The sequence below is a fragment of the Triticum aestivum genome, chromosome 2D (assembly GCF_018294505.1).
Source record: "Triticum aestivum cultivar Chinese Spring chromosome 2D, IWGSC CS RefSeq v2.1, whole genome shotgun sequence".
Classification (NCBI taxonomy): Eukaryota; Viridiplantae; Streptophyta; class Magnoliopsida; order Poales; family Poaceae; genus Triticum; species Triticum aestivum.
Genome location: NC_057799.1, coordinates 482730293 through 482746764, shown reverse-complemented (window position 1 = coordinate 482746764; position 16472 = coordinate 482730293). Strand labels below are relative to the sequence as shown.

Sequence of the window (16472 nt, the reverse complement as noted above, 5' to 3'; positions counted from 1 at the left end):
CATGCAAGATAATATTATATTCTATATATTTTTCTGAGCGGTTTTCATATATAACATGTTAAATTTGTAATTATCGTTTAGAAGATATTTTTTTAACAAATACTTGAATTTGCGTAAAATAAAAAGGTAAAAAAAGTAGCTGGGCCAAGATAATATCATACTATAGATATACGGGGAGAAAACTCAGCAAAAAATGAATTTGTGTAAAATAAAAGTTAAAAGAAGTAGCTGGGCCAAGATAATATCATACTATAGATATTCGGGAAGAAAATGCAACAAAAAAAAGTCAGAACCTGGGATCAAACCCAACTCTCCCCGATGGCAGAGCAACGCCCTAGCCAGTAGGTTACTTGTCTACTTGTCATAACGTTAGGGTCTAGCTGTAAATGATCCGGACGCAACCGGCGGCCACCTAATAAAAAACAAATCATTTTTGTCACTTACGGGTGGCATTGTTGGGTAACTTCTATTAATTTTAGGGATAATTTTCGTGACTACGACCAGAAGCAGTAGATGCTACCGCTCAAAAAAAAGAAGAAGAAGCAGTAGATGCTTTATTTTTTTTTCCAATTAAGCGAAACACAGTCGTTCCCACATTATTGGGCTAGGATGCGGAATGAAGTTAGTCAGCCGTGGGTTTGTCCGCCGAAACCAATAAACAGGCCAGATTTCAGCCGCGGCAGGTAACGACGGAGGCCCAAGACGACAGAGTTTGAGGATTTTACAAACACGCAGTTTTTCTTCAGATATAGAAAACCCAAACGCTGGATAGGAGGGCCAAAATTAGGATCGACAGTAGGAGTAGGATTTAGGGGGAAAGTAGAGGGGGACCCTGCAGATCGAAGAAAGCACAGCCGCCGCCGATGAGCGCAACGGAGAAGAGCACGGAGGGGGAGGGGGAGGGGGAGGGGTCCCAGCGCGTGGAGGCGTTCCTCGACATCCTCGGCCGCGTCCCGATGGGGGAGGTGGAGGGGGCGCTGACCTCCTGCGGCGTCGGCCCGACGGCGGAGGCCGCGGAGCAGGTGCTCAAGTCCGAAACCTGCTACTCCCGCCCCAAATCGGCCGTCCGCTTCTTCCGCTGGGCGAAGGCGTCCGTGCAGCTCACCCCCTTGGCCTGGAACCTCCTCGTCGACATCCTCGGTAAGGCCGCCATGTTCGATCCCATGTGGGACGCCGTCCTCTCCATGAGCCAGGAGGGCGGCCTCCTCTCCGTCGCCACATTCGCCTCCATGTTCGCCTCCTACTGCGCGCGCGGCAACTTCAAGGAAGCCGCCATGGCCTTCGACGTCATGGAGCGCCACGGCGTGACGCCGGACGCCGTTGCCCTCAACTCCCTCCTCGCCGCCATGTGCCGCCGGGATGGCGGCGGGCAGGCCGCGTGGGAGCTTTTCGAACGCTACAAGACCACGGTCGCGCCCGACGCGGACACCTTCGCGATACTGCTCGAGGCGTGGGAGAAGGAGGGGAACGTCCAGCGCGCCAAGAGCACCTTCGGCGAGATGGTCGTCCGCGTCGGGTGGGACGCCAGCAACATGCCTGCCTACGATGCTTTCCTCTCCACGCTCGTGCGAGGGGACCAGTTCAACGAGGCACTCAAGTTCCTCCAGGTGATGCGGACCAAGGGCTGCCTCCCGGGGCTCAAGTTCTTTGCCAACGCGATCGACCTTGTCGTCCGCAAGGGAGACCATGCCAATGCTATTGCTATCTGGCAAATTATGGTCTCGGATGCAGGACTGGTTCCCAATCTCCCAATGTACAACGCCGTAATTGGCCTCTGCTCTAGTGTCGGTAACACCGACTACGCCTTCCAGATGCTCGATGAAATGCCCTTAAATGGGGTCTTTGCAGATTCTGATACATATAATTCCATACTTGAGGGGCTCATCAAGCAGCGCAAGGCTCGTGAGACTGAAGGTTTCCTCGCGGAGATGAGCAAGAACGAGCAGCTGCCCTCCGCCTCCAACTGTGCTGCTGCTATCAGCTTATTTTGTCAGGAGTTTAACCCATCTGCCGCAGTTGACGTTTGGCACTGCATCGTGGAGCACCAAATTACTCCGGCTGAGGAATCAGCCAAAGAGTTAATAGCTGGGCTTCTCGACTTTAGCAGGTTCGCCGAGGTGAAGAAATATACCGATCAGATGCTTGACATGGGAATTGAGTTGCCCCAGTCCACCATTGAAAAAATGAAGCGAGCATTTTACAAGGCTGAGAGGCACCACACATATGACCAACTTGCACGAAGGTTGAAGCGGCGGTAACAACACATTGATGGTATAATTCATTAGGTATGTCTTCTTTCATTTGGATGCCACTGGTTGTTTTGATGATTGCCATTTATTGTGTGAAACTACCAATTTTCATGACCTTATGTCACTTCCTCATTAGGCCTCAAGTTAATTAAACTACTTGGAACTATTATTCCAGATTACTACTTTCATGGCCTATATATTGTTAGCCCTATTGGCTATATATTCATTTTGAGAAACCATGAGGAATCGTTGGGCTCCACTGCTTGAAGTTTTGTTCGAAAGGAGGTAGACTCTAGCAGTTGCATTGCCTAATTTTGGAAAGTCTGTCTTTTTCTGCTATGTCCCGTGGTTAGGGAGGGTGGAGATGGTGTGACTAGGGGTTGAAGGAAGAGAGGATAATTTTGAGGAGGAGGATGGCTGATAAACGGGAGAAATTAGACAACTTCATTCTACTTTATCCAACAGCCGGGGTCACCTTATATAGATGTGAGACACCCTAAGAAAAAGGAACACAAAACTCCGGAATATGGAAAAGAGGCCTAACTTGGGGGGGGGGGGGCTGACCCGGTGACCCCTCTTTTATTGTTAACCTGGCATAACAATTTCTTCCCTTCAAAACAGTTCAAAATGACATATATAAACATGATTTCCCTTCAAAGCCTTGCCTAGATCCCGCGGAAAAGGAAGCAAGACCACCACCTTTTATTGAACGTTTTCTGCCATAAATAGGACTTGAAAGTAGACCCGGGCACATCCGGGCCGGGCTCGGGCTCAGTTTTTCTGCCTGAAGCTTGACCCAAAAGCCCGAACAGGTCATAAATCACCATTTTATTAGACATATAGGTATAATATATCATTTAAATATCCCAAAATTCATTATTTTAATTAAAAAGTACACTTTCATGTGTTTCGGGCCAGGCCGGGCTGGGCTTGGGATTTGAGGTCAGACTTTGCAAAGCCCGGCCTGAACTTACTTGAAAGGCTTTGCGGTTGGAAGTATAGTCTTGGCTCTTGTTTATTATTCGTAACAAAAGAATTGTTAGCCCACATCTACTAGTGTATGAGCAAAATTTTGTTTTCCTTCCATCATAGGGACACCCATCCCACATGATAACCGCATTACCCATGTGTAAAACCCCAATAGGGAAGGTATACTACTAGACTCCTAGTTTGTACTTGCGGTTATGTTTGTGGCAAAAAGCTATGCTTGGAAGGTAAACACGCACAAGCATGGAAACCCAAGATGGCAATTTTGCCCATGGGTATTTCGCAATTTTTCCCCATGGGTAGAGTATGGGTACGATTCTTTGCCCTTGGCCCTTGGTAACTTGGTTAGACAATCTCCAATGGCGTCGCCCACTCCCCCGTGCTCATCCGAACCGGGCTATCCAGACAAAAAAAGGCCTCCAACGGGCTCCCTAGTCCAGCCCTATTTGTCTGATAGTTCGTAGTGTCAAATGAACGGGAGTACGGGAGTCCGGTCTGTTCGCCACGTAGGACACGTACACCGGAACCCCTCCCCGTCCCCACTCCACCCTTCCTTCTCCACTCCATTTGCTCGCGTCCCACCTCTCACTTCGTCGGCCATCACCGTAACCCCACCCCGACGGCCGCTGCCGCCCCTAGCTCGATCGCCGCGCTCCCACCTCGACTTGAGCCCGCTGCCCCAGTCCATCTTCCACATGGATCTATCCAGCCACACAGATGTGTCCTTCAAGATGTCCGAGGCACTGCCGGCCATGTTCGGGATGAATTTGGAGAGCCTAGCACGCAAAAAGCACAACACCAAGCAAAAGGCTCAAGCGGCAGCTCCTCCAGCTCACGTCCATGCCATGCTCGTACCTGCACTTGCACTTCTGGCCGCCCAAAGAAGGAATACATGAAATTGAGAATGAGAGATGGCAAGTGCCAAAAGAGATAGAATGAAGGAAGAAAAGAAGGACGGAAGGTTCAACACATTCATGGAGATACAAACAAAGATTGTTGAAATTGAGAATGGGGAGGGTTGCACTTGAAAGAGAGGAAGTCGGACTGGCAAGGTTCATCGAGGAGTCAAGGGTCATGTTCACCGACAGTACCATCATGGATGTCGATGCGCTCAAGTGGGTTCCGCCGGATGCCTAGCAACATCAATGCACGCCATGAAAATGACGATGTACATTTCGGTTTGTTCAATCCGAATCATGAACTTTGATTGAATTGTTTGTCATGCATAATTTATCTTAAAATTGTTTGTCATGATATACCTACCGTTGAATTGTTCTTGGTTGTTGCAAATGGATGAAAAATTTGAGTTTGAGAAAACGAGGGCAGGGGGATTTGGGGGCGTCGTTGTTTACCACTTTGTCCCCTTAGGGGACACCATTTGACCGACGCCCTTAGAGATCCCCTTAGTCATGGGTTGGACATGTGTCTAATTTGTTTGCAACCAGTTACACGGGTAATATTTTCATAATTAAATATTTTTTTGTTTCATATGACATGTGGGCCATCATGGATGTATCACATATGTTTGTGAACCTTGACTCATACGCCCATGAATTTTCTCATCAACTTGATGAATTAATTTTAAGATATAGGACTTCCCTATTAGAACAGGTTGCTCAAAGGGGTCGCCTGTTCTTCCATCAAATATTCTGCTTTTTCCCGGGTACTCGGGTTCAAATACCCATGGATTTTTTGTTTCTTTACTGGCTTCATATAATTCTGAAAACACAAGTTTTCTTGAAGCCTCTTGCTCATACTATTTGTACATGCCAAGATGACCTGATAGGTACCAACGAACATGGATACCCATCGGGTTTAGGCATAGCCGCATAGGCATGATTGTCTCGCCATGAGTGGGCGATGAGCACCCTTGTGGGCATGGGTTTGATAGTGCTCGTTGTGCCAATTCCTATGCGTGCTCCGCTCGATTTAGCTGCCAACATGTATTTTTCATTGACATACGGAACAAGGTCGTTCTTGTGATGTCTCCACACACTGTCATGTGACTAGGCTACTAACTCCACGAGGATATCGTGTACTATGTTCCTTACCATCTGCAATGACAACGCTCTCCCTATCTCGTCCGTGTCATTGCCTCACTTAGGCGTTGTTGATTCCTAGAACCATGAATCCACAATGACTTCACTTGTTTGTTTTTATGCGGCATTCTTGCATTGTAAACAAACGACCAAGTTTTTCTTCAGAGGCCCAACACATGTGATTTCTAGAACCATTGCATTCAATTTTAGTTGTGTTGTTCTTGGGTAAACGGGCTTCAAGGCATGCCCATGGGCAGTGGGCACCTCCCGTTGATAAGCATGTCAAGTGTCTATGCTTGTCTGTGGAATGCATGACTGACACTTTCATGTTGTCGATGTTTGTTTGCAACATGAAAGTGGTTAGGATAATTTCCGACCGAAACCATTTCCAAATCCGTTTTCATATGATACGGTAAGAGCATTTTGACATCCGAACACAATCCAGTCCGAATCCGAATCCGATTGATAGGATATGGTACTAATATACAAGGCCGTAGGATAATCCGTTTTTCCTAGTCGGATAATCCAACCTTTTAAATATGGATATACGATTTATGCATGAAAAGTTTTAAGTATTAAATAGCAATATGGGAATGTTATCTTTGCTTATGAGACGAGACATGCTTTTTAGTGATCTATTTGGCTTATTTTAGTATATTTTAGTGCTTTATGCGTGTTTAAAGTGTATAAGTATTAATACTTGCTCATTGTTTATTTATAACTTTAGGCAAAGCATTTATATATTTCTTGTATATGCATGTGGTATATGACCCTTTTTTATCCGGGTCCATTCCGTTACCTTACCATGTTTTAATCTCCATAATCCGCTATTTGAATTCGCATCGGCGCCGCTTCCGAATCCGACAATAAATATGCAATAGGATAAGGTATGAGCATTATCCATCCGAATCTGATTCAGTTTCATGTTTCATCCCTACTAAGAACAATACAGGGAATGTACGTAGATTTTTGTGCCAGGGGGTTGTCACCTTAGGTTACCAGATGGACACAAGGCATAAGCTTTACCCAGCTTCGGGCCCTCGCATGACGAACAATAACCCTACTCCTGCCTATATAGGATTTGTATCCAATAGAAATTACAAATGGGTGCACAATGCCGCGTCCGGCAAGTCGGAGGCCGAGTTGCTGAAGTTGAAGGTGGATGACCTAGACGGAATGTCTAGATCAGATATGCTAATTAGCTATTATATGCTTCTAGGGTTTCTGGAGTCGAAAGAGTCCTTGGTTCCTGCGAGTCAAAAAAGTCCATGATCTTAGTCGGTGGCCACCTTCCTTCATCTCCATCATCTTGATGCACACGCCTTGGACTCCCTATTTGGTAGTTGTATGACTCCATTTTAGGGAGATTCGGGGCGGCATGCCTAGGGGAATCAACCACCCAAGTCCATGATCTTAGTCGGTGGCCACCTTCCTTCATCTCCATCATCTTGATGCACACGCCTTGGACTCCCTATTTGGTAGTTGTATGACTCCATTTTAGGGAGATTCGGGGTGACATGCCTAGGGGAATCAACTGCCCAAATACGGGACCATCCGACCATGCGCAAGTAGGCAAACATGGCCAATTTTAGGACATGCGCATCATGGGCAAGTGCCGAATCATCTTTCCCTCGACGCATGGGCAACCATGTACGCAACACGCCTAACTTACATCCCTATATCCTCTTCTATTAAAACACAGATAAGTAGATACCCTTGTTATCTTGCAATTTATTGGTCACAGGTGGTTAATGTTTCAACCTACATTCACACAATATTAAGGCTTCCATCAATATCTCACGTGATCAACTATGGCGTTTTATTAGATGGTGACCCTGTGTGGTGGGGAAAGTTGCTGGGCAGCCAAAAGCAGCAGGGCCCACCTAACTTTTCCTCTCTTCTATGAAACTCCTATGGATCCATCCATGTGACACTCTCCTCGGTCTCCTCTTTCTTGTGGAACTTTGAAATTTCTGAAAGTTTTAGAAGTCCATTTTTTTGGAAGTTTGAATTTTCGAAAAGACAAAAGTAAAATTTCCAAAAGTTCAGAATTTTCCAAAATATTGAAAATTTGAACTTCCAGCAAGTTCAAAATTCTAAAACGTGGGATATTGGATTTTTTGACGGTTGATGTTGCAATTTCTAAAACTTACCAAAAAGGAAATTTTTTGATCAGGCGTGACTATGCAAAACTGGAAAGTGCCGCTAATCGGAAATTGACCCGCCAGAGAAGAAGCGGGTGGGTGAGCGCCAAACAGCAGCTCCTTGCTTAAAGATCTTGGTTCTGAACTTATAATAAATCTGAGTAGAACGTTGTGCGACTCCTTGATGGCAGGACCTTGTGGGGCGATCGATTCAAAGTACCTTTTAGGATTGTATCCATAGGATTTTTTTTCTTTCTTATTATGAAGGCTGTTTGATTTGTAGGACCATAATCCCTTTAATTTTTTTCCTAGGGCATTTCCTACTGTCTGATGCTTCTGAGAAAAGTTATTGTCGTTTTCCTATGGTGCACTCAAGCATTCATTTCATTGCTAGAAATTCTTATGGTTGTCAAACCTACTGGATACAGGAAGTCATGGCATTGTAACTCCCATATTTTTCCTATTCCTGTGTTTTTTCATGGTGCATTTTGAATCCTGCTAATCATAGGGGCCTAATGTATATATTCCCATATTTTGTTCTTCCACGAGGCCAATGATAGCAGGAATGCGGCCTTCCCTTGGTAGCACTAGAAGTGTAGGGTATGGTAGCTTCGACAAGCTAAAAAAACACACAACAGCGGCAACCTTATATTGAGGGGAATCGTTAAGAGGTATATAGAGGAGTATGCGGGATCGGCAGTGGCACGTTATCCGCTTGATCCGTCAAAGTCGAGGTTTGTTGTTGGTTTGGGGTATGGGCTCATTTTTTTTCTTTGATATATGTGGTGGACTAGGCAGTACGCAATTGTACATGGGAAAGTAGCCGTTGTTTTTTTGGCACTGAGGTAAAAAACCTAGCCTCCTACACTGGCAAGAGTATATTCTTAAGACTAGCTTCACTAAATTCTCTCCTTGCTGATTATGCCATATATGGCTTGGCCATTGTTTTTAAGGCGGTAAGGCGACCTAAGGCGAGCACCACCCGCTCTAGCGCCTAGGCGACGCCTAAGCGCCTATGGCGGACGCCTAAGCGCCTAAGGCGGGCATATTTGTAAGGCGCTGCCCGGGCGCCTAAGCGTCCAAGGCAGGACGCCTTAAAAACAATGGGCTTGGCGCTAATAAACAAGTAGGAAGAGTAAATTGCACAGTAGGTTTGCAAACTTGCCTTGTTGGATCAGTTTAGTTCAATAATTTGCAAAATGTGAGTTCAACAGCTTAAACATGGCAAAGTGTTTGAACCACCAATCTAAATGAGGCAAAGTGCGCCCCCCCCCCCCCCCCCCCCCCCCCCGCTTTCTTCTTTTTTGTTTCGCCAAGTACGCCCCTACCTCTTTGTCCCATTTGACTGCATTGTGCTCTCTCAGCTGTTGCTTGGGTCGTAGACACCGCCAGCCACTAGCATCTGTCTCAGCCAAGGTGAGAGAGTGGGAAAGAGATATGTTGAATGAGGGAGAGAGAACGGCTGAGAAATAGCGGAAGAGGTGATGTTTTTATTTTGGACAAATCCCAGGTTAGCTAGTTTTTTGTCTTACGTGGCTTGCTTGTTGGTGGAATTGGTCCAAAGATGCACCACTGTCAATTTTAGCATGCCCACTTCTTTAGAATGTCTGTTATTAAGTTCAGGTTTGTGTATTTATGTGACTCTGTTGTTTAGCTGATTTTTTTAATGTTTAACCTGGACAACATAAGTTGGACACCTCTTGTGGTGCTTTCAAGCAATCAACTTCTGATTTAAGCACCAAATGGTCCAAAATCAATATGTTTTACTTTTATGATGGTGTAGTTTTACATGAAAAAAAAACTAATCTGAAGATACATGAAAGATTAGTTGTACTTGCGTGAATAGTAGCATTTGTCCTCTTTTCTTCTGACTTTTTAGTTATCGTTTGTCATATTTCTCAGTTTAATTACTCGAGGTATGAATTTAAGAGTGGAATTTCATTGTACATAGATAGGATAAGAGTGAACCGCTATAGTGCAGGAGTGCACCACAGCACTGCCGGAGCTACATGTTGGTAAAATCGGCCGTGGCCCGCCCAGTTCATAGCAATTATAGTGGATATTAAGAGTAAACTCAGCCATGAGGATGAAAAATAATCGGTCTTCCTTCGTACCGGCCCGCCCAGGTTTGCTACTGTAGCTCTGCCACTGCACCACAGGTAGTGATTGCCTAGCATATGTTAATAACCTGGTCATAGCAGTCGCAGTAAAATCATGGGTGTCCAAAATACCTGTCAAATCTTCGTTTCGAAAAAAAAAGCCTGTCAAATCGTTTTGTTTTCAAGGATAAGTCATCTGGATAAGAGCGTTGATTATTTCTTAACTTGCTGGACTCATTGGCATGGATAAGAGCATCAAATCAGTGTAGCAGCCTCTTTCTGGAATCAACTGCCTTATGACCAGAAGTTTGCATTTTTTTTCTTTCTAATCTTTCGCTAGCTAAACTCTCCTTCGTTCCTCTGCAGAAACGAGCGAGACCGAGAAGCTGTAGGATGAGGTTTCATGCTGCCAGAGCAAGCTGCGGTATGTATTCAAAGTGGAAAGTGGATGGAAGTCTTTGGTGCAGCGGGTACAGGTTCTGGATGTTGTTTTGCGCCACTGGTTGTATGGAAGATGTTTCCTGGAAGTATAGCATTGTACTGTTGTACTTGGCATGGAAGAGCAGTTTCTGAGATAGCTGTAATGCTGTACTTTTGCGTTAACTGGAGTAGCCTGTTGCCTTTTCTTCTGCAGTGTTTGTTTGACTGTTGCTGGACAGGAATAGGGAGATTCCGTTTCTCGCTCAAATATAAAAGCTTCTGAAAAACCGAGGTAGATTCAGGAGCACAGTAATCTATTTTGCCAGGTAGGATGCCCAAATAGGTTTTGATACCCATATTTTCAGTTTTTATTAGGAGCTCAGTTGACGACCCATTGAACCGAACACACCCTAAGAGCACCACCAGTGTTGCACAGAACTTGGACAGGGCATCTCACTTCCCTTGTTTTCGGAAGGGCACAGCTCACCATTCTTGTAAATCGAGTGTCAGTCCGACATGGGATGTTTTCAAAATTTCCCTAGAGTTACGATGGAGCTGTTACCTTGTTATGCCATCCTGTTTTACTAGCAGGCCACCCATTCGATGGACAGTGTGCAAGATGATCTGTCCCTTTCCACATGGAAGCGAACTCTCGGTTTGTTTTTATAAACAAATCTGAAACGACAAGGAACGCATCGTCCTTCGTTGCGAGCCCGGTTGCTGAAACGCATCAAATAATTCTGCCTGAATAGGACTCGAGCCGTCAGGCTCATCTCAGCCATAAAGCCGCTCAAAAAAATTAGTTGTGTCATCTTCACTGGTGGGTTGGTCTGGCCGGTCCTTGTTTTTATTTGTGCGTATTCATCAATGGCTAATGGTGCATCCGCTCTTCCCCGAGTTGCATGCGCATGTACTCGTGTACTTAGTACACTACCAACAGTTCTATCCAATGATTGATTTTAGGGGGCGGCTGGATAGGGCACAAAATTTGTTGGGCTCCATGTTCAGCGCCCGCTGGATGTGACTGACCGCACTCACAACACGTACACCAACTCCACCCACGTTGAATTGCTAGCAAGATCAAAGCCAATACGAATATGGTAATGCAGCAGTCGTTTAGGCCTGAGTCTCCAGCAGGCAACACGCATGAGACCAAAGGTTCCATTTGCCAAATGGCCTCTGCAGTCGGAGGGGCATGTGATGGCGATGCTTCATGTTGAATCACTTACTTAGAATGCAAACATTCACAATGTGCAAATCAAGTATAAGTCCACCTTAATCTAAAGCTTGACAAACTTCAGACCATCTTCTTGCCACAACAATCTTTTCATGAAAACCTCTATTTTATGTAGAGGCCCTTTAGGAATAGTAAACATTGACATAATGTGATAGTGATATTACTCAGACATGATTTAATAAGAATTATTTTACCCCCATAATCTTAAACTCTACCTTGCTAAGTAACCCTCAATCTATCCTGAATTTACTCTAGTAATTGTTCCACGACTTGGAAGTATGAATGGGAATTCCCAAATATTTCATGGGCAAAGTCCCATCAGTATACAATTAAAAATAATATCAATACCATTACTAGCAATCCCAAAACAACAAATGTCACTTAGCCTTCAAACCAGACAGATGCGCAAAAATGCATAAGATGGATTTAAGCATCTTAGCATTATCCTCATTCGCTTCTATGAAAAGAAACATTGCCATCAACATACTGTAATGTAAGATTAGTAACAACCCTACCTTGTGTTTTAGATCTACAAGTAATTTCTTGTAACACATCTACGACAATATTAAACTAAATGGTAGAAAGAGGATCTCCTACCTTGATCCTTTCTTAGTTCCAAAATAAGGTCAATTTATCATTAACTCTAATAGCCACATTACCACTCTAAACTATTTGTTTTATCCAACTAAAATATTTGTTAGGGCCCCCCCTTCATATTCAACACATCAAATAGAAACCACCAATTAAATTATCATTTGCTTTTTCAAAATCTACTTTAACACCACATTATCTTCTAATAATTTAATGCAAAGCTTCATGCAAAACAATAACCCCATCTAAAATGTATCTACCTTTTATGAATACAGTTTGAACACAAGCTACCATTTTAGGAGCCAAAGTAAAAGTTCTATTATTCACTACTTTAGTAATCCACTTAAACAGAACATTAGTTAAACAAATGGGTATGTACAATAGTTAAAGTGTTGAACAACACATGAATCAACATCTTGACATTTAGGGAGCAACGTCAACATGCCTTTGTTGGGAAACATAGTAGAAAACAAAATTTTCGCCCTACGATCACCTAGGAACAATATGAAGATGCATAACGGGTTGAGATCAACGATCGTTACCGACTCCGGGAGTGCTGCGGAAGTAGATGAGTCGGTGTAGATCGTACTTGGAGTCCCTCGAATGTTGATGACGATCCCGCGAACCGCCCACGAACGGAAGACCGAAAGCGCGGCCTCTCTACTTGGTTGCAAGCGTACGGTCTTCATGATTCGGCAGTGCTTCACCGTCCAGAGCTAATCGTCGTGGAGAATCAGAGGGAGGAGATTAGAACCACACGGGGCTTCTAATTATGAGGATTAGAGGTGGCCAGGGCTCGCTCTAATTAGTCAACTAGGACGAACTAGAACATGCACTAGATCAACTAGAGGAGGCTCCAAAACTTGTGTGTCCATAGGGTGGAAATCCTCTAGTATATATAGGTTAGAGAGGAAGGAGAGGGCAACCACCAAAGGGGGAAAGTCCCCCTTGGGGCGCCGGCCTAGGGAGAGGGAGTAGGACTCCCTCCCCTAGTCCAATTCGGCCTCCACAAGGAATGGGGGGGGGCACCCTACTTGGGGCCTTGTGGCCCAACTTGCCTTCCACCTCTTGGCCTTTTAAGGCCCATTGATATTTAAATTAAATATAAAATGTTCTAAACATTTCCAGAGCATTATATATGATTCAACATCCAAGGAAACATTTTCCACATATATATAATTAATCAGTAATGATCTGCTGAGTGTTAGTAGGATGGGAGTGATAAGAATATATTCGTGGAATTGTTTCATTAATATCAGGAATAGTTTCAAGACGTTCCGGCAGCGTTTCGGGGTCAGCAGAAGGGTTTCAGTGAATATCAATGTTTCCGGGGATTCCCTTAAGCTTGTGACCCGTAGGTTCGGTAAATCATAGACATGAACGAAACCCCTTCGTTCAATGACCGATAGCGGAACCGTGGACATCCATATCAGTCCCTATGATTACACGAATGATATTCGAGTGAACCTTTGGTTATCATGTGATGTTCCCTTTGCTTCACCATACTTTACAAAACCCGGTGTGCATCGGCATCCTCCAGAGTCATCACCATGCTCACTATACCGTTGCTCCTGTTACCGGTTTTGTTCTTTTTTCTCGTTGACGTGTTCCAGCATCCCCGTGACGTTGTCACCAGTGTCTGTCCAGACGATGATGGATGTTGTCACACCGAGAGGGCCCTAAGAACATCTCTCCATCGTCGGAGGAGAAAATCCCACTCTCGAGCTATCCGATCACTTGTCAAACTTTTCGGTGAGCCTGAAAGTTGTCGTTATGATCACCTTGTTACAGATGATGTTTGAGTAACCCCAAAGCCCACCGTCCGGTAGTGTTGGGGATATGACTATCGGGTATGAACCGCCCAGGAGGGGCCGGGTCATCCCTATGGCGGTTCATCTCAATGAAGCCCAAGAGTATAATAACAATGGCGGTTCATAGATAGGCTTAGTAGAGGGCCCAAACCCGAAGGCGGCTTAAGGCCCACGGATATAAACCGCCATGTATACTTGTATTGTAAGGCATGTGAGATAAGTCGCTGAGCCGGACACGTTGTATGAGCCGGCCGAGACTCTGTAGGCCGCAGGGCGTCAACCCATGTATATAAGGGGACGACCCGGCGGCGGCTTAGGACAAGAAACAACAGATCGAGAGCCAGGCTAAGCGTATTCGCTCCCTGGTCATCGAAACCCTAGCAATACCACCTCAAACTGGATTAGGCCTTTACCTTCACCACAAGGGGCCGAACCAGTATAAACTCCTCGTGTCCTTTGTCCCGTTTAACCCCTTTAAGCTAATCTCGTTGTGATGGCTCCACGACTAAGTCCTCGTACTAGGACATCTGCCGTGACAATCCCACGACAGTTGGCGCCCACCGTGGGGCTATCGCACGATGGTTTCAAGTTCTTAGAGGGAAACTTCGAAGGGATCAAGGGATACGCCGTGGGCCAGATAACCAAGAGTCGTCGCGGCAAGCTCTACATCGACGACGCAGGCTGGGGCCCCGAGGCCGGCTCAATTGAGTACGGGTACCGGGTCCCCTTTGGCGGAATTCACGTCTTCATCGGCAAGATCGGCGAGCCGGGCCCTGAGCCAGACATCTGCACCGACATCGTCGAGACGGCTCAGCGTGCAAGACCTGCCCGAGTTCAGCCCGCCATGAATCGTGCCTTCGTGGGATTCATCCATGGAGCAGAATCTGAGGATAGATTGGTATCTGGTGATGAGACGGTCGTCTACTCGGACGACGAGTCGTCCACCGGTGAGACCGAGTCGTTGTATCAACTGCAAGACGGCCGGTTTGGGGGCTGTTCCGATGGCGACAGTATTCCGGACCCCTTTGAGCCGCCTAACCAGGTTGCGATCATTATGGCTTGTACGCAGCCCGTGCAGCACTCGTCGACTGCAGCAGAGATGATTTCCGGGTCAGCAGCGGCAACGGCTGCCAGGGCAGGAGGCCCTGTGTGCCCGCCGGCTCAAGTCTTAACTGGCTTGTTGGATAAGCTGACAGCATTGTTAACAGCGGTGGTTAACCCAACGGATCAGGATCAGCATAATGCGGCGGTCGCAAAGCTGCGTGATGAGATAGCACATGCCAAGGAGGAGCTGAACACAGAAAACACTAGGATGGCCGAGGAGCGGGCTGCTTTGGATGCTCAGGCACAGCGGATTCAGTCAGAGTCCTTCCGGCTCATGCTGGATCAGAACGCTTCAAACGACGTCATGAGGAGGAGGCATCAGACTTGCCTGCCTCCGGTTTACGAGGCGAGAAATCTCTTTAACACGCCCGGAGCAGGGACCAGTAACCAACCAGTCATAAATCGGGTTGAAACGCCTGGGACGGGAGCGCCGGTTCAGCCGCGCACAACAGACCCGCCTCGTCAGGACAATATCCCACCGCAGCACGTGCCGACGCCACCGGGTCATTATTCTAACCCCTTGGATAACATGATCGCGACAGCATCATGATTGGCGGCCCTCCCGGTTGAAGGCGAGTCTCCAGCGGCGGTTGAAACGCGAAGGGCTAGAGAGCTACTTCAGACAGCATTGGTGCAGCAACAGGCTTATTCTTACAGTCGTGACATGATTCATTCAACCCTTTGTCCGAGTCGAAGTTATAGCAGGCATATCGAGGAACCAGCCGTGTCAAGCAGTGGGCGGAACCGCAACCCGCCCCGTGGACATAACCCGACAGGTGGTGGGGGTAATGCCCAGATCATGGTGGATCATGGAAGAGCGCGTTGGGAGGCCGAGCTGGCGGCTCAATATGCACCCTGCCAGCATTCCCTGGTTCGTCCAACAACCTCGGTCGAGACAGGTGTGACTTTCAGGACTTTGGGTGTGCCGTGTTTGGCTCCGGCTCTACGTGACGTACGATTGCCCAATGATTTCAAAGGTCCCCGTAAGGTGCCCAACTACACTGCCGACTTACCCCCTAAAGCATGGGTTGAGAGTTATGAGATGGCGATGGAACTGCTGGATGTTGACGATGCTGCATGTGCTAAGTACTTCACCATGATGTTGGAAGGGACGGCTCGTACTTGGTTGAAGGGGTTGCCAGCCAATTCCATTGGATCATGGGCCGAGTTAAAAGCCCGGTTTATCCAGAATTTTAAAGATACGTGTAAGCAGCCCATGTCAATCGTGGATTTGGCCTCCTGTGTCCAAGAAGAAGGTGAGTCGACAACCCATTGGGTGCGCCGGGTCTCAACAATCATGCACTCGTCGGATCGCATCAATGCCGATTCAGCAGTCTTAGTGTTGGAGAACAATTGTCGGTTCACGCCCCTGAAGCAGAAATTAGGGCGGCTCAAACGTCACTGCAATGACATGGGGACACTCATGGCGGCTCTGGTTAAGTATGCTGACTCTGATGGTACCAAGGACCCCGAGTCTGATGATGAAAAGTCAGGAAAGGGAAAGAAGAGCGGCAGCACCAGAGGGCAGCAGCATAACCCGGCAAATCAGGGAGGCAACGGTAAGCGCAAAGCTGATAATAGTTTGGACTTTGTGGCTAACACCAATACGCAGAATAATGGTCAGCGTCGTAAGGGTAAACCACCCCCACGGACTGGAGGATCTCGTTTTAATCTTGAGCAGCTGCTGAATCAGCCCTGCCCAAGGCATGGTACGCGAGAAAGACCGTCTGGCCACCTCTGGAAGGATTGCTTCATTATGAAGGAGTACAAAAATTCCAATCTTTTTGAAGA

General features: G+C 46.5%; 1 protein-coding gene across 1 annotated transcript; it reads left to right on the top strand.

The window, feature by feature from the left end:
* The first annotated feature begins 804 nt into the window (after positions 1–804).
* On the top strand, positions 805–10151 carry LOC123053975 (pentatricopeptide repeat-containing protein At1g77360, mitochondrial). The gene is made up of 2 exons (XM_044477603.1): positions 805–2285; positions 9885–10151. The coding sequence occupies exon 1, from the start codon at positions 864–866 to the stop codon at positions 2256–2258; it is 1395 nt and encodes a 464-aa protein (XP_044333538.1). The 5' UTR covers positions 805–863; the 3' UTR covers positions 2259–2285; positions 9885–10151.
* The last annotated feature ends 6321 nt before the right edge of the window (positions 10152–16472 follow it).

What these genes read in the sequence shown, in the direction of transcription:
- LOC123053975 (XM_044477603.1), top strand. Translation starts at nt 864, where the DNA reads ATGAGCGCAACGGAGAAGAGCACGGAGGGGGAGGGGGAGGGGGAGGGG.